The sequence below is a fragment of the Rhopalosiphum maidis genome, chromosome 4 (assembly GCF_003676215.2).
Source record: "Rhopalosiphum maidis isolate BTI-1 chromosome 4, ASM367621v3, whole genome shotgun sequence".
Classification (NCBI taxonomy): Eukaryota; Metazoa; Arthropoda; class Insecta; order Hemiptera; family Aphididae; genus Rhopalosiphum; species Rhopalosiphum maidis.
Window position 1 is genome coordinate 6,302,091 of NC_040880.1, and position 26,747 is coordinate 6,328,837.

At 26.6% G+C, this 26,747-nt stretch overlaps 5 protein-coding genes and 1 non-coding gene across 11 annotated transcripts; 4 read left to right on the forward strand and 2 right to left on the reverse strand.

The window, feature by feature from the left end:
• The first annotated feature begins 1,788 nt into the window (after window positions 1-1,788).
• On the forward strand, window positions 1,789-5,232 carry LOC113553467 (CWF19-like protein 2). The gene is made up of 9 exons (XM_026956809.1): window positions 1,789-1,991; window positions 2,072-2,284; window positions 2,354-3,061; window positions 3,218-3,484; window positions 3,557-3,622; window positions 3,750-3,944; window positions 4,013-4,129; window positions 4,206-4,544; window positions 5,040-5,232. The coding sequence occupies exons 1-9, from the start codon at window positions 1,932-1,934 to the stop codon at window positions 5,172-5,174; spliced, it is 2,100 nt and encodes a 699-aa protein (XP_026812610.1). The 5' UTR covers window positions 1,789-1,931; the 3' UTR covers window positions 5,175-5,232.
• A 5-nt stretch (window positions 5,233-5,237) lies between these two features.
• LOC113553472 (26S proteasome non-ATPase regulatory subunit 8) lies at window positions 5,238-7,989 on the reverse strand. The gene is made up of 7 exons (XM_026956823.1): window positions 7,816-7,989; window positions 7,589-7,736; window positions 6,686-6,758; window positions 6,165-6,267; window positions 5,905-6,097; window positions 5,648-5,833; window positions 5,238-5,576 (listed from the first exon to the last, which is right to left on the reverse strand). Exons 2-7 carry the CDS (start codon window positions 7,697-7,699, stop codon window positions 5,439-5,441), a joined length of 804 nt encoding a protein of 267 aa, XP_026812624.1. The 5' UTR covers window positions 7,700-7,736; window positions 7,816-7,989; the 3' UTR covers window positions 5,238-5,438.
• A 175-nt stretch (window positions 7,990-8,164) lies between these two features.
• On the forward strand, window positions 8,165-10,333 carry LOC113553479 (DNA-directed RNA polymerases I, II, and III subunit RPABC2). Its single transcript, XM_026956835.1, has 4 exons — window positions 8,165-8,366; window positions 9,617-9,683; window positions 9,839-9,930; window positions 10,024-10,333. Exons 1-4 carry the CDS (start codon window positions 8,338-8,340, stop codon window positions 10,232-10,234), a joined length of 399 nt encoding a protein of 132 aa, XP_026812636.1. The 5' UTR covers window positions 8,165-8,337; the 3' UTR covers window positions 10,235-10,333.
• A 1,775-nt stretch (window positions 10,334-12,108) lies between these two features.
• On the reverse strand, window positions 12,109-19,556 carry LOC113561226. 6 transcript variants are annotated; one of them, XM_026967523.1, is made up of 13 exons: window positions 19,267-19,556; window positions 16,206-19,170; window positions 16,052-16,133; window positions 15,758-15,969; window positions 15,566-15,691; window positions 15,231-15,483; window positions 15,031-15,165; window positions 14,661-14,830; window positions 14,441-14,588; window positions 14,235-14,361; window positions 14,051-14,115; window positions 13,753-13,859; window positions 12,485-12,597 (listed from the first exon to the last, which is right to left on the reverse strand). In XM_026967523.1, exons 2-13 carry the CDS (start codon window positions 19,144-19,146, stop codon window positions 12,485-12,487), a joined length of 4,479 nt encoding a protein of 1,492 aa, XP_026823324.1. In that variant the 5' UTR covers window positions 19,147-19,170; window positions 19,267-19,556. The 6 variants fall into 6 exon arrangements, with proteins under 6 accessions (XP_026823323.1, XP_026823327.1, XP_026823326.1 ...); XM_026967524.1 differs by having other exon boundaries at window positions 19,259-19,537; XM_026967522.1 differs by lacking the exon at window positions 19,267-19,556 and having other exon boundaries at window positions 12,109-12,597; window positions 16,206-19,146.
• A 151-nt stretch (window positions 19,557-19,707) lies between these two features.
• On the forward strand, window positions 19,708-22,807 carry LOC113548025 (eukaryotic translation initiation factor 4E-like). The gene is made up of 5 exons (XM_026948669.1): window positions 19,708-19,869; window positions 20,881-21,083; window positions 21,419-21,596; window positions 21,654-21,796; window positions 22,620-22,807. Exons 1-5 carry the CDS (start codon window positions 19,861-19,863, stop codon window positions 22,729-22,731), a joined length of 645 nt encoding a protein of 214 aa, XP_026804470.1. The 5' UTR covers window positions 19,708-19,860; the 3' UTR covers window positions 22,732-22,807.
• A 1,795-nt stretch (window positions 22,808-24,602) lies between these two features.
• LOC113550772 lies at window positions 24,603-24,721 on the forward strand. The gene has a single exon (XR_003405080.1). It is a non-coding gene; the product is annotated as a 5S ribosomal RNA (ribosomal RNA).
• The last annotated feature ends 2,026 nt before the right edge of the window (window positions 24,722-26,747 follow it).

Below are 26,747 nucleotides of genomic sequence, written 5' to 3' on the forward strand. Positions count from 1 at the left end.
CTTTTTACTAGGATGAACCCTCCATTGTTATTTGAGTTGTATTAAATAAAATTTTAAAGGGCTTTGAGGCTAAGCCCCACTACGTTTCTGATTAGCTCCCCTTAAATGTATAGGTACCCTAGTTTTGTATCATTAATCACAAATATGCTATTTAAATGGCATAACAACACTAATTTTTTTTTAACGTACATTTTAAAATATTTAATAAAACAGTTAGTTATTTCTTATACATCAGTTTTTTTATTTTTGTATCTGTAGAAAATTGCAGTACTATGCGATACATTAATACATTTCAGTTTATTTTGTTCATACATTGATTAAATATACTTAATATTTAACCAATGGTTTATATTTATATTAATTAACTGCAGCACTATTTTAATTAAATTAAAATTTCCTAAATACTATGCTGTACTGCACCAAACTCTGTACTGTCAGTGTAGAGACTAGAGAGTACCTCGTCATTGAGTAAGCCACTAATGAAGCTATTAAATATGAAAAAAGATTCTGAGTGGAGACTCAGTATGGTTTGCCAGGCTGGCCTAGTGGCCTATAAGGCTGTGAATATTACTATGGATACATTTTATTTTATTACTAAAATAACTTATGTTACTATAAATATACAGCAGGTTGAATTCATTTTTATTAAAAATATTGCACATTTTTGTATTACATGTTATTACATACAGTATATTATTAAAATATATAGGTATCAATAAAAATGTGAAGCTCTTCAAAGCTACGAATATTTTTGAATTAATAATGAACTTAAATTTATATTTTTTGTTTGAATAAATATCTAATTCGTCAAAATATGAACTTCTTACGCTCATAAAATTTTTTTTATATAATATGTATTTTGATTATTTTTTTAAAGAACAACTGATCTTGTATAACATTTTCAAGTTTTTTGACCGAGCTTAAATATTTTTATCAATACCAAAAAGTATTAGATAATTTAAAATGGCTATAAACAGTTTAAAAATAATTTATTTATTTAATAAATTATTTTTAAAATGTTATTGGGTATAGAAAATGATGATTTAAATAACATTAGAATGTTTCAAAAATATATACTCTGTTAATTTCAGTTAAAAAAGTAGATACCCAGTAATTTTATGAGAAATTGTGATATTTTTATCCTAGTTAAACATAAATACGTAATTAATATAAAACGCTTATAAAAACCTTTCGATCTTGTCATCAAAACTTTAATAAAAATATTGGAACCTTGTATTAAATTGTGAAGTTTTTTTAACCAAGCTTAAATTTTCTTATAGAAAATATTAAACAAATTTAATGTCTACAATAAATAGCTCAAAAAAAACTACATTTGGATTACTTATACAATAACGTATATATATATATACGTAGTATATATACGTATGTATATAGTATAATAATGCTAATATTACAGAGTAATTTAATTTATTTTGAGCTAATATAAACATTTCAAACAAGTAGTTATTTGATACATCAAATTATATTCTATAGAGATATATTATTATTATTATTATTATTTATTATTTTTTATGATAATGTTATAGATATCCGTTATCGTGATAAAAACAAACCACAATCGTTTATAATTTTCATTGAGTGTTGGAATATTGTTGTCAATCTGGATGTGGTTGCCAATAATTGGAACCACAGAATAGATGCCTATTATTCTATCCTAGAAATTAAGTCTTAACGACCATTAAAAATTTATATTCATTAAATCCGTATTAATATGTCAACGACATCTAAAATAGTATTTGGACTATCTTGTTTCGCGTCTGCGGGTATTATTGGATTTGTACACTACCAACAACAAGACGATTTGATTAAGTTGCACGAAGGTGTTGTAAAAGACATTGAACGACAAGAAAATAGACGCCGGGAGTTGTTAGAAATAAACTCCGATATTTCAGTAGCCACCAATCTTCAGGATGGGGAAAAAATCGCATAAAAAGGAACACAAAAAATCATCTCACAAAAAAAAAAAACAAGTGAGTAATTATTGTAATGATAATTAGAATCGATTCAACAAATAACATTTGATCATATTAACATGTTTTATTCTATTTAGAGATCTTCGTCATCCAGTAGTTCAACATCAAACGATGATCAATGGGTTGAGAAATGCCAGAAAGATCCATCATCTACTTCCACATCATTTGCTGTATCAAACGATGAACCTGATAATTGGATGGATTTTGTGTGTAATACATCTTCAGAAATTGAAAAAAAAATCAGTACAAAGAGCAGAGAGCAGGAAGAAGCTAAAGCAAGAATGATTCAAGTAATTATCATTTTCAATATTTATTATTTATTATTATTCCTATAATGATTTTATTAATATTTGTTTTAGCCAGGTCAATCAGAACGAGAATTAAATCCTTACTGGAAAAATGGAGGAACTGGTCTTCCACCGCCAAAACCATTAAGTAGTCACAAAGGTTTCCTTAAACCTAAAATGGATGATGACGATGATCATCACTATAAAATCCATCAGCATTCTAATTATTCAAAACCTTCTTATAGTCGCCAATCTTGGAAAAAACACGATCGTAGAGATAATATAAATGATAGTAAATATACTGCTTCAAAACAAGATAATGAAGAAAGATATAAACGGCATAGAGAATTTGATGAAAGAAAAGAAGAAAGGGATAAACATTATAGAGAATTTGATGAAAGAAAAGAAGAAAGAGATAGACGACATAGAAACCATGATCATGAAAGAAATAGGCAACATAAAGATTATGACAATGAAAGTAAAGGAGAAAGAAATAAAAGTTACAGAGAACACAAAGATGAAAGAAATAGTATCAAAAAAAAATATTCAAGAGAATATGACCATAAAAGAGATAACAAAAGTAAACATGACAAAGACTCTGAAAACGAAGAAAAATACTCATCTGATGATGACAAATATGAAGGAAAAACATTGCATAAAAAATCAGATTATAATAACGAAACTCAAGAACACAATGAAACTGTTGAAAAACCTTTAACCGAGTCAGAATTAAATGCACTTGCTGCTAAACAAATAAAAGCAGAAATAATGGGAAATAAGGTAATTAAAGTATTTTCTAAAAAAAAAAAAATTGTTTTTAGTAGACTGATATATTATTATAGATTTGTTTTCAAAGTACACATCTAAAATATATAATTATATTTCTTGCATTTACATGATATACTTTAAACTTTCAATTATAATTTTTATTTATAGAAATTGGCTGAAGAACTTAAGCAAAAGTTGGATTCAGCACGAGACTATGCTTCAAAACAAAATTACACTACAAATAAAACAAAACAAAAAGAAGAATTTGTATTACTTACTAGGACTTCATCTAAAGGTTATAGTTATCCTGTTAAACAAGCACAAGTTGATAAAAATGATGGTAAAAGGAAAAAACGAGAAAAAGTATTGACACATGAAGATGGTAAAAGAGTAAGATACTTTGATGATGATGATAAATATTCATTAAAATCTATGGTAAGTTCTTAACAAAATAAAAACTGTAAAAAAACTTTATTCATAACTTTTATTATATATATATTATTTCAGTTTGAAAAAGAAATGACTAGTACAGCAGAAGATAGTAATATGGAGTTTGTTAATCTATCAAGAAAGGTTAATATTTTAATATTTAAATAAACCAAATGAAAAATGAATAAATTATTATTTGACAATTGTTAATTTGATAACATAAAATCATGTAAAACATGATTTAATTATAATTATGAACATTAATTTTTAGGTCAACTCTAGAGACGATGAAGATGATGTATTTGTAGATCGTGCATCAGAAAAACGATCTGCCAAGGCATCTGAGAGAGAAATTAAAAGAGCTATTGGTGAACATAAACGTACAGAAAAAATTTTAAATTCTTGTCGTTATTGCTTTGATAGTGAAGAAATGTTGAAACACTTATTTATCGCTAAAGGAGAAAAGGTACGCTTATTTACAATATTTATTTGATTTTAATATTGATCATGGATTTTTAATTTGTGTGTTAATAGTGTTATCTGTGCTTGCCAAATTACAAATCCTTGACAGAAGGACATTGTTTAATTGTACCAATATACCACTATGCATGTGCAACTGATATTGACGAAGATGTTTGGACTGAAATGCAGGTAGAACATTATTAACCATATTTGTTAATGAAGTGTTAAATTATTCTTTTATAATAACAAAACGTTATAATATTAGGTATTTCGAAAAGTATTAACTACCATGTTTAAAGATCAAGATGAAGACGTAATATTTTTTGAAAGTGCAATGAGACTGAACAATATGCCTCATATGGTATGGAACTGTGTGCCTGTGCCGATTGAAATTGGTGACACTGCTCCTATATATTTTAAAAAAGCTATTTTAGAATGCGAGACGGAATGGGCTATTAACCAAAAAGTCGTGGACTTAAGTAGTAAAGATGTACGTAGAGCTGTTCCCAAAAGTTTACCCTATTTTTCTGTTGATTTTGGAATGCAAGGTGGATATGCTCATGTCATTGAAGATGAAAAAATTTTCCCAAACAACTTTGCCGAGGTAAACTGATAAGTTTTTCTAAATAAGAAATAGAACAAGTATCAAGGAATAAAATGTCTGGAAAAAGTCTATACAACTTAATTCTTTAAAATAATAACTGTAAAATATAAAAAATTAGATACTAATTATTAGTTATAATCATAATCAAATATAAAATAGCCATAGATAAACATATTACTGCACATATCTAACTGAACTTTAAGAGTTATTGAAAGATATTGTTATAAAAAAATATATTCATAGAAATTAATATTAACTATAATTTAATAAACATATTTATTACTCAAACTTATATTAACTGGAAAATATTTAAATTTTTGGATTCTGCGTAAAACTAAAATACTTTTCTGAGACTTTATTACCCTGAAACTTTATTTCCAGATATTAGTTTTTGTGACTTGTTTATCATCAATAAAAATTAATAATTGTACAATATTTTGAATGGTGTTAGTTTAAAATGTTTGATATTGAAATTTTATCTTTATATACATATAGGAAATCATAGGTGGTATGATGGATTTAGATCACAGTGCATGGCGAAAAAAGCAAAAAGAACCAATTGAAGAGCAGTTACAGAAAACTACAAAATTTTTAGAAATATGGAAAGATTATAATTTTACCAAAACATAATATTTGTAATTAATTCATTAGAACAGGTTATGTAATACAGTCTTAAAATGAATACAAATAATGTTTTTCTTCATTGTTTTCCATATAATTACCAAAAGTATGATATGGTGTTACAAATTATTTTTATATTTAATCATTTATACACAAAATAATTTGAAAAAAAAGTTCAAACTATTATATTAGTATTAAGCAATTTGATATTTCTTAACTTTATTTAATTTCAAATAATCAATAAAAAAAATCCATGTATAGTAATTTAATTTATTAAACTATAGTTTCTAACTCTTTAGCATAGTGAATAGCATAATCAGCAATCTGTAATGCAGGCAAAGGTTCTACTGCTTTCTTCTCTTCTTCGAGATGGAATACATAGTAACCATCTTGACCCAAAATCCACTTTTTCTGAATAAAAATAATTTTATTTTTATATATATACCTACAGCATATAAATCAATCGTAATATTTGAAATTACCTTGTTAGCAAAATCATTTGTTTCATTTGTACTGTTGAAGTTCAACATTTTTGTAGCAGAATTTATAGACACTTTTTTGTATGCTTTTTGTAAGCATTCGGCAATTTCATTTCGGAGTGTGTTTGACAAAATATTCATAAAAAAATTATAGGTATCAGATGGCACATTACTCTTTGCTTGAAATATCTAAAAAATAAACTCGGTTATACATTAATATCCAACACTGACATTAATTTAATACATGGTATTTGAATTACCTTATTATAGCTGCCTTCCATCAAATATTGTTCTAAGGCAACTGGATGCTTAATATATGTATTGGTTTGTACAATATCATATGGGAGAAGCTCCAATTCTGTATGAAATTCAGCTACTCGATTTTGAGACAATAAGAACAATAAGTTCAGACCCAACAAATGATATTGGTTAGCAGACTCTGGTAATTTGTCCCTTAAAATAAAAAAATTAAAAATTAAAAAAAGTTTTATTTAATATTATTTTGTCAAATATTTTTTACCTGTAGTCTAAATAATAACACTTGAGTTGTGCCATGTACCGTTCAAAAGATGGAATATCATGCATAGCAATACTGCACTGTACTCCAACTTCTAAAATGTCTCCTATAAATATATAATATAACTAGTCATAATCTGGCATACCGACATACTAAATCAAACTTAATTAAAGAGAGAATTAACCAAGCTGCATTATTTTACATATTTAGCTAAAAAATTTTAATTGGAGTTAGGTCAAAGAATTAATTAATAGATACATTTGGTTGTTAATCAAACTTAAAATGCACATAAAATATAATTTTCTTATGTTTTAAATGCAATGAGAACCAAAAGAAATTAACTTTGCTGACAATTAATAAGAAACGTTAGTTTCTTTATTATGTTGTTTTTTTCAAAAACAAAGTATATATCATATTTTTTCAATTTGTAGTTAGTACAAAAATATTTACCAAAAGTAAATTATTGCAATGCCAAATGTCTACTGATTATTACTCAAAATCTAAAAATTATAATATAAACTTACTAGCTATAAGGTATTCTTTTTGAGAAGCTTCCACATTAGAAGTCGGTAAAAAGGTATGTTTTGTCATTCCAACCTATAAATTAGAATCAATTACCTAATTAGTCATACTCACTATTACTATTTATATTTTTTAGATAAAGTTTAAACTGTATAGCCTTATAATAAACTATATTTTCGATGAAAAATCATTATTTTTATGTTAAATAAATAAGACAAATCACTAATAACTAACTATAATATCAGTCATCAAATATTATATATAAATATGTTCAAGGGTGTCTGCAGGGGGAGCGAAAGCAATGGAATTTTGTATGTATATTAGAATTATACTTAAATGTCTAGTTTTATTAAAGATTAGAATATTAAATAAGTAATAAATAAAGATGTTACAAAAATATTATATTAGTTCTAATATTTTTAATTAATTTATTTTATCAGGTGTATACATTATAAGTAAATTCTACCTTGCTCCAAGTAGGATTTTATCGAGCGCGCTTGATTATGTTTATTCATCTATACTTCATGTATTTTAAAGAGTTAACGTATTTACGTTATAATTTTATTTATTTTTTTATTATTATTATTATAATCTAATATTTAAATAGATATATAAACTGAAAAAATGTAATTTAATATTTACAATTAAGTATAGAAATTGTATGTACCTATATTAATATTTTTTAGTTATTGATTCACAATAAAAAAAAAATACAAGATAATGTAAAATTTGTAAAGAACCGGATTGCATAAATTAATAAAATACATCAACCATTGTGTTATTTATCAAACTTAATATTAATACGAATAAAATATTTACAAAGGACTTATAATTATCAAAATATCCCAAAACATAAATTAATTTTTAAAAAAAAACCCTTTACTTATTGAGACCAATACTCTCACCTTGATTTGTAACAATATATTATTGCATTGTTTAAAATCTGGTTTTTTTTTATTCCACTCTGTCTTCAAAGTCTGGTACAAGTTTTTGATCTCGTCAAAGGAAGACGTCATATTGTGGTCGTTCGAAGGGACCTGGGAATTGATTGTTCTGCAAAAACAAAGAATTGAAGACATATTATTAACCAGTCGCTGACAAGATAGAATCTATCCGATAGATGAAGACTCACCAATTCAATGAGTCCAAAAATGATTTTAAATTATTCACGGTCAGATTTCTCTTGTAATGAATCGTCGAATCGAGCAGAACGCGGACGGTTTAATACTTTGATAAAAACTTTAGTGAAAATCGTAAATAATATAACAAATTAACAAATGAATTGTATACGATCAGGGAATACAGCTTTTTTGATATGTCATTCGGGGCGGGCACTGGAAGCATCCATGAAATTTACACAATTAAACGCGACCAATCAGAAAATTGACTGATAATGAACGTCCGATAACATTTCTTACAATCACAACATTAAATTACAACCATGGTATCATTGCAAATAGGTTAGTTCGACTTAGTTCGGTAATGTTGATTGTAGTACGAACTAAGAAAATATCACAACGATTTGAAAAATTTGTCTTCGCGGTTCGTTCACTTGTACCTGTTGTCAATTTGTTGTCGTAATTATTGTTATTCGATAAGTATTTATATTTATTATTTTTAAGAATTGTAGTAAAATATTTTTTGTTTCGTAAAAATGGCTGACGAAGAATTTGAACACGACGAGTGAGTATTTCTCTTTATCTAATATCAGAATATATTTAAATTCACGTCGTTTGCACATGTATAAAACATTTACACATTACACTGTATTAACAACTCAAATCATTGAAATATTTTAAATTACGTTTAAACTATTAGTGTTCAATGTTTTCCATCATGTTAATCATATACTATTTGTGTAAAAGCTAATTTGACTTCAACAATAGAGACAGAACATTTTTCAACTCAAGTCTACTCAAAATCGTTCAATCTTCTTTGAAGCAACAAATAACTTGATCGTTGTACTTAAATATTTAAAAAATATACCAAAATTTTGTGTACCGGTACTCGTCTAATATGCCACCTACCTTAAAATGGTATCTATCAAAAAACTGTATACGTGGTACCTACCGATGGTAGGCTATCGTTGTTATATTTATTTTATTTAATTTTATTGTGAAAGTACATTTGATTCATTATGATAAATGTAGATGAAAATGTATCTATTGATGATGATTATTCAATTCAAAAAAATTACGGTACTCGCATTTGAAGTCCGTGTATTTTTGGTATGTGTTGTAAAAATATTAATGGGGTTGTAGAATGAAGATTTTTTAAAGTAAAAAAATAGATAAGGCAACTTTATTACCAATAATACAAATTGAAATTGAACTAGGATCAATTATTTATTTAGATTAATGGTGAGCATATAGTACTTTAATTCTTAAAAGATATAGGTTATCATCATGAAACCGTTAATCATTCCTAGTTTTTTGTTGATCCTAGAATGGGTGCATAAACACAAACGATCGAGTGTATAATATGGAGACATGGAAAAACTAAATACGGAATTAAAACCTGAGGAGCAACAGATTTATAGACCTAGGTACAATTTAAAGAAGAATGGTGGGATGGTCCATTCATACGCAACACGACTTATTAGAAGTTTTCTGGGATGATATAAAAATAATATAAAATATGTTGTAATAATATATAATGGCGTATAGAAATATTATAAAGTACTTTACAACAATAAATTATAATTATTTTTTTTTTTTTTTTGGTAGGTATCATTTTACTGTAAGTAGCATACTACTCCAACAAAGTAGTGGTAGATAGCATATTAGACGAGTACCAGTGTACCTAATCTTGTATTAATTTGTATAGAATGTGAATTGTAAATTGTAATTTAATATAATATAATATTTCCTTCTATCATTTATAATTTACTAACCTTAATCTGTTATAAATTATTATTTATTTATTTATTTCAGTGGTGGTGCAGATGATTTTGATGAAGTTGAAGACGATGCAGATTTGGATGAATTAGATCAACCTGAAGTAATAACTAATTTTTATCTTATTTTGAATTTTTATTCTTAATCTCATCTTATTCATTTATTACTGTTTAACACTACTAATTTTCATCTATATCTAGCGTTACAAATTAAATTTGATTATTTATTTGTATCAATTTTAATTTTAAACTCTTACAGGAGAATGAAGATAACATTGATATATTACCTATTCAAGAAGCTCAAAGTCAAGTTCAAAAGTCTAAACGAATTACTACTAAGTACATGACAAAGTATGTTTTCAATTAAATTGAGTATTAATCTCAAACATTAAACTTTAAAAAACTAAATTTTTAAATAATATTCTACATGCTTATTTATTTTAGGTATGAAAGAGCTCGGGTATTAGGTACAAGAGCTTTGCAGATAGCAATGTGTGCCCCTGTCATGGTAGAACTTGAAGGTGAAACTGACCCATTACAAATTGCAATGAAAGAATTGAAGAAACGTAAAATACCTATTATAATCAGAAGATATTTGCCAGACAATAGCTACGAGGATTGGGGAATTGATGAACTAATAATAGTTGATCAGTAAAATTTATTTTATATTCTTTAAAAATGTAAAAACTAATTTAATTATACTATACGATCTCTTAAGTCCTTATTTGAATACATTTTACAATTTTAGCTTTCATGTTCTTATTTCATTGATTTATTCAATATTTTTATTTTTTATTTAATAAAAAGTAAAATGTCTATAAACATTGCATATCCAAATAGTTGCATATTTAAAAGACTATGACATAGTACCATTTTGGTAAATCTTCACCTAAAGAAATGTATATTCATAAATGAGTATTTTTACGATACTGAAAAACAAATTGTAATTTGTAGTGTTTGACTTAAAATGTGTTGACAAGAGATGTCAGTAACAATAATTTTATAGGTTTGCCTGCCTGTAATGATTCTGAAGTAGTTAACATAAAATATTACAAAAATATGTAGTATTTTAATTTTTTATGAGCTACAAGCTATAAACAGAAAGCTCGACAATTAAATAAATAGTATTTATAACAATTATAGATTTAGTATTAGAGCCGCAAACATAAATTTCAAAAACTTACAGTTTTATTCAATTACAATCAGATATTCCAGTACAAAAGAGATGAATTGGAAAACTAATATCAATAATATCCTGGTTATAATGGTATACCTGAAAAATTTCATGGTAAAAAAAGAAGTTTTGTTTTAGAAACAGTATGACAGAATACTTTTTATTATTTTTATTGAGTTATTATAAACAATGATAACTGAGTTCTACTAATAGAACAGAGCAAATAGGTTGACCTTATTAGCATGTCACTTGTAAAGTTGTGATGACATAAAATTAAGTTAATGACAAGTGTCTCAAAAACAGAAAATTAAATTTTGTATAACAAATCAATAATATTTAAATTACACTTAAATTTGTTATATATGTAATAAATAATACATTTTTTCTTAGCAATACATTAAATCTTTAAATTAATATGTTATATATAATTTTGTATTTATCATATTAACAAATTATACCAAACGATAAACAATAAATTATAATAAGCTAAGAAATATGGATGAGAAGATGCAGACCTCCTAGAGTTAATAACCTCAGGTTAAATACATATCACCAGCCTCAAGTCGAAATCCTAAATACACCACTGTGTAACCAGAGATTTATTCAAAAATTAGGAATATTTTATTATATATTCACCTTAAAAATTTAAAGAAAAATTATACTTGAGGTAAATAAAATATTTATATTTAAAAAAAAATTATTATACATAGTTTGAAATCTATCAATTTTTACTTAAAAAATCAAAAAGTACACTAAGATAATTGCATACAGTTATATTTTCATAGAAAATATTATAATTTATTATTAAAAAAAAAAAACACTATTAATCTAACCAAAAGTGTATTAGTTTATATTATTTTTGCTAAAATAAATAAATAATATTTAATTATAATATTATTTAATTGGTAAAATAAAATAAATTATTCAACAATGTATACAACACATATATAATTTACAAAACTTAAAAAAAAAATTATAAAATCAAGTTGCATCAATTAGTAATTACCCAAAACTAAAAAGCAATCAAAGTTAATTTTATATACAAAAATAAATTAAAAATAAACGTACAATAATTAGGAGCTATAGGTAATGTAGATTTCTAATAAAACACATGCACGACATGATGATTACCAATTTGTTAGTAGCATTTGTATAATAATTAATGCAATCTATTATATTTATTTTAGATATATAACTACAATAATTTTAAACAATTATTCTTTGTACATATTATGTGCAACATGTTAATTGAATAAAAACTTGAATATAAACTACTTATCAAATACAAATTGTAATATTGACAAATTATTCAATAATATATATGTATATAAATACATATCCTTATGAATATTATTGATATATTATGGCAACAACTGACAAATATACTTAGATTTTATCATACCTAATTAATCAATGTTCACAAGATTCATAAATTAGTTAACTTATTTCAAGTAATTAGTTTACTCATGGATTCATTAATAATCGTTTTATTGCTAAATTTAATTAGATTTGATCAATAGTCCAGCTATTATTTATTTATTTAATATTTACAATTACTCTTTAAATATTTTATATACAATTTTTAATGAAAATATTAAAATAAAACCAAATAATTTTTAATTACATGTTAATGAGCAAAAGATGGATTTTAATTAACTCTTTAAAATAGCTGAAAAAAATCTAAACCAATTTTTTATTGTGTTAAGAATAGGCTATACCTAGCAATTTAATTCAGACTTTAATCAAGGATCTAGGCACTGTAGTTAATAATCTAGAAACTGCTTTTTCCTCACATACAGTACATGTAACAACTTGATTAATTGATGTACTTTCACTGATGCATTCTAAAAAAAAAAAAAAACGACAAACAAATGAATAAAATAAAAATGATGAAAATATAGAGTTGGTCTCAATGTTTTCTAGGTTTAGTTGAATAGAAAACGAGAAAACAAAATGACTCACTCTATAAAATATTGTCAAAGTTACTATTTAAAATATCACACAATTGTCGACCACAATGCAAAACCACAATAAGTTGATTTAATCAAAAACAAATTATAACAAAGCATAAGTCATGTAATTTAATTATTAAAATATTTTGACTAAAGACTGAAGAAATAAAATGCATACTTAACATATAATTTTAATGATTTTAATTAATAGATCTGTGATATAAGTTTTCCTCATCTTTATTGAAAAATATGGCTGTGAATTTAGAATAATTATAAATTCTAATATAGCTATGGAACTTTTAAATAATAAAATTGTGAAATTACAGTAATTTGTATTTGTATTTTTTTTTTTTTTTTATAATGCTATAGACAGTATTTAATCAAATCAGCAATTATTTAGAAATATTATTAAAACAAGTTCATTACTATATTTATGATAACATTAAAGAAAAGAAAACTAAATTCTAAATTATCTTAACTTATTTTTTTTCAACTTAATAACATGAAAAAAGATGTTTAAAAAGTATACTAGTCATCACAACTAGCATAATTTTCTAAAATTGTAGATAGTACCTCAGAACTAATTTAAATTAGTAATTACTTATTCAATGTCATCATATAATAAATAACAATTGAAAAATGTACATACAGCTACAAAAAAAATTAAATACAATATCAAATGTCTGACGACACTTTGGCGAAACTAATTTTGTGTAATCTTGAGTTCATTTGATTTTTTAAGGAAAATAGGTTTTTAAACTCATGAAATCTAATCAAGTTAATCATTACAAAAATATGAAATAAAAAATAATAAACATTAATTTATATTTAATCAACAATATTAGATGTATCATGTATAATTAATAACTTTTGTTTTTAATAAGATAGTTTAAAATTATTATTTTTAAATTATGTCATAAATTTTTTTTTTTTTTTTTAATATTATTTAATAAGTTTAGAATTTCACACAGGTCAACAACGTGTTAAAATTATCATACATTAGTATTATGATAAAAGTAATCACAACAATAAGCTTTTGTTATATACCTGAGTGTAAGTATCTATCACAACTGTTACACTGTGTCATGCGCTCGACGTTTTTGATAGGATAGCAACGCATGCAATTAGGGCAGAAATGGCCTTTTTTCCATGACCTGGCCACAAACAAACCAGATTGCCCCAATATATGTTAAAATGTATTTTATTTGTATTAAAATATAAAATGTGTTAATGATTTAAATGTATTATTTTCACAAAATAACTGATAAAATGTATGTACATATAATAAATAATTTAAACAAAATAATTCAAAGTTCAAAATAACTTTCAATATTATGTAATATACCTGGAACACGGAGCACACAATGTACGACAATAGACTTTTGACCCAGTTTTTTCAGTTTTCTTAAACTAAAATAAATGTAACATTATAGTAGAAAAAAATTAAAGAAATCTCTGTTAGTACACAATTTTAAATCAAAATATTAAACACAAGGTTTAACAAATTATAGTTAATTTTAAACTATTACCTCATAAAACCATTTAGAATCACCTGGTCCTGGATCAGAAACCCCACATGAACTACACATAGCACATTCTTGACAATGCCAACGACCTTCAGGTACTCTTCGGAGTCCTACACAATAAATATGATACCTATAAAAAAAAAAAATGTATAGTAGTAATAAATTTAAATAACAAATTATTAAATAAATTTAATTATATTTTAACTTACCCTCTATCACAAAGGTCACAGAATAACATTTTGTCTTCATCAGCCACTTCTTTACATTGAGCACAAGATTTGCACTCATTACATTGCCAATTGTAACGTTTTATGTAGGGAATCATCTCCAATGTCATATCCAAACATGTTGGATGATCTAAAATTGATGATATATTTTTCAAAACATTATTTTAAATACATTTATTTTGATTTAATTAATTGTTCTTACAAATTGTTGAACATTTAAAGCAATGAATCAATGGTTCGACCGATCCTATTTTATTCTTATCTGCGGTGCCAAAACATAGTTTACATTCAGCTCCTTTTTTATCGCTCGGACCATACTCCAAACAATTTTTGTCAGATTTGTTGTCAACGTCAATTGAATCATCACTATCACTATTAATTAATTTTAAACATGAACACTTCATGGCAAAAATGGTTAGTTTGTAAAATACCCTTTTCTGATTAAATGTTTGCCAATGAAATTAGTCCTACACCATAGTTTACTTTAACCTTGCTTATTTACATATTCATCATGCATTTAAGTACTTTTAGTTATGTTAATATAGACATAGAAGTCAAATAATTAAATTTACCTAGAGTCGTCAGAAGAGCTATCTTCAGATTCAGATTGGCTGCTTAATGAAACAGGAAAGTCTTTATCTACAGATTTCAAAGGACCATACATAACAGTGTTCATTGGCAAGTAACGTAAATCTTCACTAGAGTATCTAAAATTTACAAAGTAACTTGAGAAGTTCAAAACAAATTTCAGCTTAGTTACTTTAACTCTTACGTTGCGTAGTAATCACAGAATTGTCCAGGTAGTAAAGCCAATGGATAACTGCCAATTTTAGGTTTAGGAACAGCCATTTTCTTACATTTGTTTTTTGGATAATGTACAATAAATGTTTGCATATCCATTGAACACTTACGAGATTCTAGACGTGACTTGTTTAAATTGGCATTCCAATTGGCTACAGCTTCCATAGCTCTATCACGTAAATCTAACTTTGACCCATCGTTATTTGAACTTATTGTCATCAATGCTTTAAGTATAAAAATAAACATATATTAAAAAACAATTTTTTTTATACTTAATGATGAAGTATAAAAACTGTTATATTATACCTCTTTGTCGATTAGATAATTCTTTGGCGTGTTTAAGTCTCATATATTCTCTCAGTTCTTCATATTTTTCTGGAAAATCTGTATACATGACATCTAATACTTCCGAACTATACAAAACTGTTAAGCCTATTTAACACATCAAAATTAATAAATTATTAATATAAATTAGATTAATTTGTTTTATAAATATACCAAGATCACATAATGATTCAGCAACTAATCCACTGTCACACAAGAATGTTCGTTCTTCAGCTTCGACATTACGACGCTTCAATCCTGGGTATTTTCTTTTGAATGATTTAACACCCAAGAAATTAGATATTTGTTCTTGAATCATATACAATTCTCCGCCATCCAATGGCCATTGATATTCAGCAATTTGATCAACAGTTAATGTTTTATTACTATTATAAATTAATACTCACATTAAAATACTATACTAATTTACAAAATATAAAATGTATTGTTAAGTATAATTAAGTTTACCTTTCAAGATCAATGACTTCCATTCTACCTTTCTTCATTCTAATACTATCATTTGTACCACTGATAGACAAATCTTCATCACCTAAAAATATATATTATTGTCATATCCTTTGTTTTAATTAGGGTTTTAATAATTTTTAAAATATTTACATACCCATTATGAAATTCCTAGCAGATTGGGACAGACTATTATTACAATCAGCACTCATACGAGTCTCATCATCAAAGTTTTGAGGTGGTGGAAGAGATTTCTTCATCTCAGCGGCTCGGGCCTTTTCTTCTTGCATAAGCCTTTTTTTCTCATGCCACTGAAGTCTTCTTTCTTCTGCTCTTTGTTTCTTTTTCAATTTCTTTTCTTTTAAAATATCATTACGGAGTTTTATTTTCTTTTTCCTTGCTTCTAATTTTCTTTCACGTTCTTCTTCTTTCCTAAGTCGTTCAGCTTCTATCATTGCTACTTGTTTGGTTTCTTCCTCTTGATTCATTTCTTCATGAAAAGTTTCTCCTTCGTCATCTATACGCCTACAATTTGATGCTGTATCACTGTCTGATCCATCGCGGCCACGACCACTACCACCACGACCTCCTCGACCTCTTCGCCCACGACTACCTTTACCTCTGATACCCTTTCCTCGCTTTGGTGTTGATGCTTCAAATGAATCAAACATCCCTGCCCCTCCGCTCATGTCTTCCATATCAAATAATGGAACATGAAAAACAGGTTCATTTTCAGTACTGCCTTCTTGAACTTTTGACTGTTGTTGTTGATATTCTAATAATAATTGTTTTTGTTGAGCCAAAGCTTTTGGTGGTCTACCTCTCTTTTTGGGGGTATTTAAAATTTGTTGTTCTAAAAGAGCAATTTGTTCAGCACTGAGTTTAGGTGCAGGTCTGATAGTAACAAAGTCACTAAAAGATTTAGAAGGTTGAGAAAGAGCATTTTTTAAAGGACTATCCCCCATAGCAATATGCTTATTTGTGATTTTTTTTATCAATTCAGATTTAACATCTGGACGAACTGTAGTTTCAGATTTAATTTCTGGATTTCCAACTTTAGGTAATTTCAATGTTATTTTACCAAGTTTGGGTGATTCTTGAGACTTACAAATAGGAGTAATGGTTACATTAGAATCATTTAAAAATTTTTCTACTTCATTCATTTTAGCTGATCCCCATTTTGGAGGCTCATCAATTTTACCAACTGATGTGTTTTCATCAAGACAAACAGAGCTACATGCTTCTTTAGACATTTCTGTTACATTACTAAGAATCTTATTTTGTGATTTTTTAATTTTAGTTGGCTGATCTTTAATAGCAAGATTTATTTCTACTTCTATTTTATTAACTATAGAGTCTTGACCCAGTTTTGGTAAATTTTCATTTTGTTTAGTTTCTAACACAGGTAGATTAGCAGAAGGTTGATCATAAACTTCCGACGAATTTCCAAGTGATTCAGGAGATTTTTTTGACATAAGAGCTGCTTTTAAAATATCAGATTTAAACATTTGAGAGTCTTTTTCTTCATTATTCTGTTTTATATCAATGCCTACTACTTCATTTGATAACATAATAGTAGTATGCTTATTTTCATCTTCAATGTGTATGTTTTTTGAAGAGTTTTGTTTTTTGTTTTCTAAATAAGTATTATCATCAGCTTTTTGAGAATTATCTAATTCTGAATCACATAATTTACCTTTTATTTTATCATTAATATTACATTCACTATTGATTTCGTCATTGCTTTTATTATACTCATTAATACATTCATAACTGGTTTCTACTATAGACTTTTCATCTTTAGGTTTCTCAATTATTGGACTAGGGTTTATATCTTGTGCTTTACATTGTTTGTCAACATATCTTTCCAAAACCACTCTATAGTTGTCATTGACACTTTCTTTCACAATATTAGAGTCTAAAATGTTTTCATAAGTTACTTTACTAAGGTTATTTTCTTCAGTTATTTTTTCTTTTTCTATACATTCTTGTTCTTCAACTATTAAGTTAACTTTTTTGTCAATAGATTTTTCCTCAACTAATACTTTTTCCTTTTCTTTTAAATTAGTAAATTCTCGTGTAATAGTATCTACTTGGATAGGCATTGTTTTATCAATATCATTAACATTATCCACTTCAATACTTTTGGTTATATCAGTTTTGTTTTCAACTAATTTAACAACAGAATTGAATGCGGTCGATTTTTCTTCTTTAGCTTTATTAATATTGGCAATTTTATTAGATTGTGTCTTTATTATATCTTCAACATAAATTTTAACTTGCCCTAACTGTTTTAACCTTACATCCTCATTAGTATTTTTTATTGCTTGGTCAATCTTTTCTTCAGCACTTAATAGTTTTTCACTAGGTTTATCAGTATTTTTGTTAGTATTATCTTCACAATCAGATTTTACTGAATCAAATCTAGATGTTTCATTTATTTTATTAAATATTTTTGAATCAGTAGGTTCATTTTTAACTTCCACAGTTGATGTAACAAAGGTTGGCCGCTTCAATCGAGGTCGTTTTGGTTGACTATCATTTTCTGAAGATGATCCATCATCATCAATCTTGAAAATATTTTTTTTTAAATGTTCCAATTCTTTTTTTGTCTCTTCACTAAACATATTTTTTATATATAAAGCATCAGAACTGGTATCAATTTGTTCTTCAGGACTGTGAATCATGACTTCGGGCTTTTTAACAGCTTCTGGTGCAATTGATGTTTTTATTATTTCTAGTTTATCAACTGATTTTTCAGTACATTGTAAAACTTCAACCTCAGCTGGAACTTTTGAATCAGAATAATTATTTAATTTAAGTAGTTCTGCTTGTTGTACTGTAGCTTTGGGTATTTCTATTGACTGTGAAGTAGATTTAGATATTTCTGTTGATTGTATAATATTAGATTTAGGTATATCTATAGGTAGAACTTCTGATTTATCGATTTCTGAGGTTGTGGAGATTGGAGGTTTGGCAACTGGTGAAAATACAGGTCGGACAAGTTTAATTCGTTTAGGATTAGGTTTAGGATTTACATTATCATCCTCAACTTTACGCTTTTCAGAAACATCAGTGGCGACTTTTTCCTCTTCCATATTGATCAGTCGTGCGTTATAGAACTATAAAAAAAAAATCAATAAATTATCAAGTTTGATAAAAAAAAAAAAACATAATTTTAATTATTTAAATGAAAACGCAGATATATACCAACTTACAAGTACGATTAAAGTTGAAACATCAGTTTATGTGAAGCGTTGTATTTATTACTAATTGAACCCAATAGAAAACAGCATTAAGTAATTTAAGCAATAACACATGAGAACATTAAAATGCAAGCTGAATAAAAATACCAAACACAATAATTATTATAACACTTAAAAGCAGTTAGTCGGACGAATGACAATAAAAATTAAGCTACTGGTAAATGTTAAGTCGAACATCAATCATCAATCATAGCTCATTCCAAACTCCGTAGTCCAAACTCCTGACTCCATATTTCAAGACTGGAAAAATTATGTTTACATCTTTCCAGTGACTCCATTTAACGTTTCTAAAATATTAAAAAAATGTACATGTGGCCAAACTGTGATGCCAAATGTGGTCCCATTTCTTTATCTTCTATACCATGGTCTTATTTCTAATCATGTATTAATTGCTTATTTTCTACATAAAATTTAACTTATTTTAAGTATTTCCTGAATACAATTTTCTTGATATTTTGTTGATGTTTATTACGTACCTATTTTGAATATCCACACTTTTTTAATTTTTAATTTAGCAAAGAGCAGGTGAAGAATACACTTACGAATATGGTTGAGGTGAGATACATGTTTTTACATCTTTATACCTGATAGCTGATTTTAGCTATAATACTACTTTTAAAGCCAAAATATATTTTTGATCATTTATATGAATTAAGACTTCTAGTATAGCTATTTATTAATATTTAATTTATACTCGGTTATTAAATATACTTAAGTAAACACAGTTTTAGAATTGAGTATTATTTTGTATTATATAGTGCAATTAACCAAAAACTACACGTATGATTAATATAATTAAAAATTGTGGACTTGCTCCCTTCGGACATTTTTTATGTAGTAGTGCCACTTATATAATAAAATTATATTCGTGTGTTAAGCAAAAGAACTCTCCAAATTTTTGCATTTTCACTTGATGTCTTTCCATCATTGTAGACTGTCACATGAGGATATGCTGACGAGTTGAATTTTTCATGTCTTGGTGTTTTTTTTCACTGGACAGATTATGCGTTATGTTAAAAGTTACCAGTGGTTTTAATTTAAACGTAATGTTATATTTAGAAGTAAAATTATTTATAAAATGAAATTCCCTTACAGTAATAAGATAGTTAATTTAAGAAATAATTTTTTTTTATCTATTTCAAATAGTAGAATTAGAAAAATGAACAAGTGAAAATTTATGCACACGCTTATAACAGCATTATTACAAATTTTAAGTATTCTTAATATAATCTAGTAAATTCTAAAATTAATAAATCTCTAGGGGTACCCATTACTTACCAAAATTTAATTATTCAATTATTATTCTTAATTCCTAACAACCCTCTTCGCCGTTGCAAGAAGTCAGTGTCATGATCTTTTAGTTTCAAGTATTATCATGTTTATCTTCTAGCTGAATCTTGCAAAAAGAGTTCTATCACTGGATAGAACCCTACTAATTTTTTTCAGGTTTATATATCATTTCTTGCTTTGTTAACCCATTTACTTATTGTAATTTTTTTTTAATCTACAGATTGTAAATGTTATTTTTATAAATAATAAAAGTAATAATATGTTATATTCATTTAGGGAGAACCAGCTCAACAGTCTGATGAATTACCAAAAGTTGAAAATGAACAACCAATTGAAGCTGAACCGGCTGTTGCAGAATTAGTTGTTAAACATCCATTAGAGAATAAATGGACACTTTGGTTCTTTGAAAATAAAAGTAAAGTTTGGGAAGAAAATATACATGAAGTTGCTAGTTTTGATACTGTTGAAGATTTTTGGTGGTAAGTTTTCTTTATTCTAGAGCCTGCCTAAACTCTTTAACATTCATCCCATTCAGTCATTTTAAATTGGAACTTTATATTATTATTTTATATTGATTAATCTTGACTGACAAATAAATACAACATTTTAGAAAATAATAAATACATTTTTTATTGTCTATCATAATTATTATGTTAAAAAGAGGTATATTTTGTCCTCACATGAAACTATACATAAATTAAAAAATGTCATAATTTTGTTTTGATTCTAACCAAGTAGAGTTTTTTTTATTATGTAAATTCTTTAAAAAAAAAAAAAAACAAATAATACAAAATACCAATCTTAAATATTTTAGCTTGTTTAATCACATTAAACGTCCAAGTCAACTTTCTTACCAATGTGATTACAACTATTTTAAAAATGGAATAAAACCTATGTGGGAAGATGGAAAAAATAGTGCTGGAGGACGTTGGTTATTGCATTTACCACCAGCAAAAAATAGCCAACTTGTTGATGAATACTGGAAAAATATAGTAAGGAAAAAAAAATTTTTCCATTTAATTTAAATTTATTAATATTATTACTTTTAGATATTAAGTATAATCGGTGAAATATATGACCAGAGTTCTGAAATTAATGGAGCTATAGTCAACGTACGAAGCAAAGGAACTAAAATAGCAGTATGGACAAACAATGCATCAAAAGATAATGGAAACAATATTATGGCTATTGGGTATGTAATAAAAAATAAAGAATAGAGTATACGTTCCTATTGTATAAATTAATTGTTTAACACTTTCAACGCCATTCGTGATTTCGTGGGTTATACCAAGATGCCGCTTTTTTCATACCGGACGCGATGATTCGATAATGGGAATCTAAAAATAACGAAAACCCACCCACCTAATTATAGATATAAATTTAGAATTTATTGTCTACAGCCGGTTTACATATCAGAGTTTATTAAAATAAAATCAATTAAATTATGGTGGATATAAACGTAAATGAAACTGACGTGTAAACGTATCACTGGCTTAATAGAATAGCCTAATGAAACGTATACACGTCAGCTGCATTGAAAGTGATAATTGTTCAACAAATTTTTTTTTTCTGTATATTTCCCACAAAATATAGGAACAAAGATATTAAGTATTTTCACAATTACGACTCTGGTTCAGTTTAGTGCAGAGGTTAAACATATTATATATTTTTTAAAGAAGAATATTTCCTGTGCATTATCCAGATAGATTTTTAATATTAATATTTTTTCATAAGTTATTAATGTTTAAAAATAACCAAAATTATTTTAAATTAAAACATGCTTATATTTAAAAAAATATATAAATAATAGAAATCTATCCAGTTATATTCTTCTTTAAAAAATGTATAATAGGTTCTTTTGTCCTAAACTGAACCAGAGAGTCGTAATCAAGAAAATATGTAATATCTATGTTTTATATTGTGAGGTAGATAAACAAAAAAAAACAAATATTGATATTGTGGCTAATTAATATTATCAAAAAATTGTTTTTAATATTATTTAATTTAAATTTTAGAAGGAAAATAAAAGAAGTTTTGGGTGCCCAGAATGAAAAAATGGTTTATGAGACTCATGCAGATACAGCAAATAAACAAGGATCATTTACAAAACATGCATTTATGATATAATTTAACTAAGTTTTAATATATTTAAAAATTAAATGCATTTAAAGTGAAAAATAAATATATAAAATAACAAGACTTATTTTTAGAGATGCAAATTTAATTTTTGATTAACTATTTCTTTACATTTTGTATTCTTATACACATATACTAAAACAACAACTTGACCTGGTCCATCCAAATCCCATCACCCTCTCCGGTAAAGTATCTTAGACTAACGCTCAATTGCTATCTAAAACACAAATTTTAGATATACAACGTAAGATTATATAAAAAGTTGGGCACTGTTGTGCTGTATACAGGGCCGACGAGAGGGTAGGGCAAAAAGAGCCTGAGCCCTGGGGCCCGGACCTCTTGGGGGAGCCCGGTTGGGTTAGGTATAAAATAAGTATATATAAGTAAAAGGGTCCGGAATTGATCAGCCCTGGCTGTATACTAGATGTCTAGTAAGTTACTGTTAGTGATATGTTAAATCTGTAGATGTATCTTTATACTAATTTAATATACATACATAAGCATTCATTAACTATCTAATAAGTATTATAATTTATAACTAATATACGTTATTTAATTGCATTCTTATATTATCATGGTAAATAATATTGAAATATTTTAAATACCAAGTATGCATATAATATGGTTTTTATGTTTTCACAAACTTATTTTCCCTGAGTAAAATCAATTTAAAATATACTTGATATTATAATATTTTATTGTATCCATATTCCATATATTTAAATAATTAATATCGATATTATACAATATCAATATATTATTACATAAGTTTCAATAATTTAGCTCTAATACTAATAATATTCGGTCAGGGCTGGCTAAAGCTATGGGCAACCTGGGCGCCTAGTTGAAAATTATTTTTATTTAATTTATCTTTTAATACGTATTAATAATCTCTACACAATTTTAAATATTTATTATCTAATGTAATTTTAATTGAAGATACATCTCATATTTGAATAATAAACTAGTTTTAATATTAATTATAGTTATTACTTAGTATTAAAGTATCCAATTTAAAATAACTATTATTTTTATTTTATTTTTTTACGCAATGTGGTAATTTTGTAAGTTAATATCCTTAAAAAACTAAATTTTATTACTACTCAAATTAGATGGGAAAGGGAGTTAGGTGCTCCAAAACATGTTTTCGTCAGTTTCGTCCAAAATGCCATTACCCATTACTTCTAGCGCAGGCCTTATTCTCACTCTACGAGCATATTCTAAATCCCAGGTTTCTAAACATATTTTAATAAAACAAAATTAACTAATAAACGATGCATCTTCGTATATAATAGAATTTATTATATGTCTATGAATATTACGATTAAATAATTTAATCAATGTGTCGATCAATATTGTACCTACACGAACACGGTTACATATTATAGACATGATGTAGGATACGGATTGCGGAATATTCAGCTACTAAGTTTTAAATGTTTTAATTCAATTGAAATTCGTATTCTACTATTTAAGTATGCAACGTGTAACAGTGGTGTAGCCGGGGGGGAATGCAGCCCACCCCCACCCAGAAATACCAAGAAAATTTGAAAATTATTTTAATTTTTAAAGTGTCTATGGAAATCGCTACAAAAATCTTAAATTGTACTTTTCAAAACTTGATCTGCCCTCTCCGATAAAAAAACGACGTGTAACATTTTAACTACTAACTAATAGATATGTTTTATTATAAAATCAAAACTCAATTTATACATCCATGTCTAGTGTCGTGTTGGCTTTTTTTTTAGTTTTTTTAAAAATATTAAAAATTAACTGAATTCAATTATCGTTTTATGTCATTACTCAAAAGTTTAAACATTTGATTATGATATTTAATTACTATTATTTTCTTCTATATCATCGCCAACGACCATACCACGTTGAATACACCAGTTCTCGTCCGATCACTGAAGTTAAGCAACGTCGGGCGTAGTTAGTACTTGGATGGGTGACCGCTTGGGAACACTACGTGCCGTTGGCTCTTTTTATTTTTTTTTTCAATATTTATTTCCAACTTTAAAAATATTATGATATTTTTGTTGTCAAATTGATTTTTAAAATTTTTAAATTACACAATATAAAAAATATTTTTACCTAACCTAATTCGTTAAGCCATAAAAAGCTTTTCTAAATTCATACATATAATATATACATGTACAATGTACTTAACTTATTATAACATGCGTACAAGTTAAAATAATTACACTGTTTTATATTTTAAACTATAGGCTATATTACACACAACAAAACATTCGACGGACGAATTTTTTTGTACGTTTCCACCACGAATGGCGTCCACGTTTAGTCGTGGTTCCATGGCTGGTGTTAGTTATTGGATCCGAATAAACGTGCACATAGGCCGGTTTTGTTCCATTTTCAACCTCGGCCAAAACTTTCATAGAAATGCTCTCTAATTCGATTGCTTCGATTTCAACAAACGTTATGTGAATGTTCGGCATCGAAATGGTTTCCCCGGTAGACGGGTGAAGTCACCCTTCGCGGCGTTCCGTTTGGTCGAGCGCGGCAGATACTATCCGCGTCGATAACGAAGACAGTAATCGGACCTTCAACGCATCTGCGCCAGACATCATGTGCAATATTGGGAACTGATCCATATTGTTTTGTTATCGAATCGAAGAAATCTCGGCATACTTTTTGGGGCTCACCATTTGTAAAGTGATTTTGCTGAATTCGATAGCATTAGCCATTACTACAGGGCAATAGACGTCGTCGGGTGTAATATTATTTTATTTGATTAATGATTACCTATATAGTTTATGATATATGTTAATATATTTTACAATATAACAATATACATTCAGAACAAAATATGTTATTCGACGTATTCTTTATTTCTTTGTAATAATAAACTGTGCGACCGAAATTAATAATATTATGTACTTCAACACTATGTACATATTAATAAATTAGTATATTATAATTATCAATATTAGCAGTCAGCATTATATGCTTAGGTATAGTTTTTATAACGGAAATACAATTTAATTCAAGTATTAAAAAATAATGTCACTAAATAATAAACTAAAAACAAAATAGAAAATCTCACAATCTTATTATTTTTTTAATGTTATTATTTCTTTAAGCCAAAAAATTCACGCATTAGTATAAATAGTACAATATATATAGGTATTATTCATAATTCGTATAATATACATAGTATCGTACCTATGGGGTTGAAGAGTTTATAGTTTTTGTTTATCACCATGATATATTATATTTGTTTACTCTCGGAAATTATGAATTATTGAAGAATATTAAGGGATGATGACATACAAACATACATTACAAACATATGTCGCATGTTGTAGATTCATTTGGATACCACGAAGAAGCGTTCTTTTATATAATGTTTTTTACTGCGTCTAAACGCGTATGTTAAGTTTTGAAAGTCAAAATGTATTCCTTCAATCAGATAATGCATGAAACATAGTTATTTTTTAAACGGGTTTTCGATGAATTTCGTAGCAAAATCTTAGATTATCGAAACTTATATTGTTTTAAAAAAGATTAAGAAATAGAAAAATTGACCATTTTTTTATATGCCTATATAATGTTTCAGCATTACACCTTAATGTGTGCTTGAAGTTTAGAATATTTCGTTTTTAAGTAGGATTGTCTCCGGCATATGGTACAGTGGACTATTCAGTGTTATTATAAATTGTTTTTTTTTTGGTAATGTATGAGTTTTCTATTTTTCTAAACATTTTTTTGTACGTAAACCTATTTGTTAATGTAAACCAGTAATGTGTTTTAAGGATAAAGAATTTTCATCAAACAGATATTTAAAGTAATATTGTTATTTTAATTTTAATTTCTATATTGACTATTATCGTATACTGGTCTATGAAGATAACTCTCGTAGATTAGTAATTTATTAATTATGATAAGGAAGGTAACCGCAATACTGCATATTCTATTGCCTATATGTATAGTTTAAGTGTTAATTTTATTAAGGGAGCTGAAGCATACCATATTTTAAGGATTAG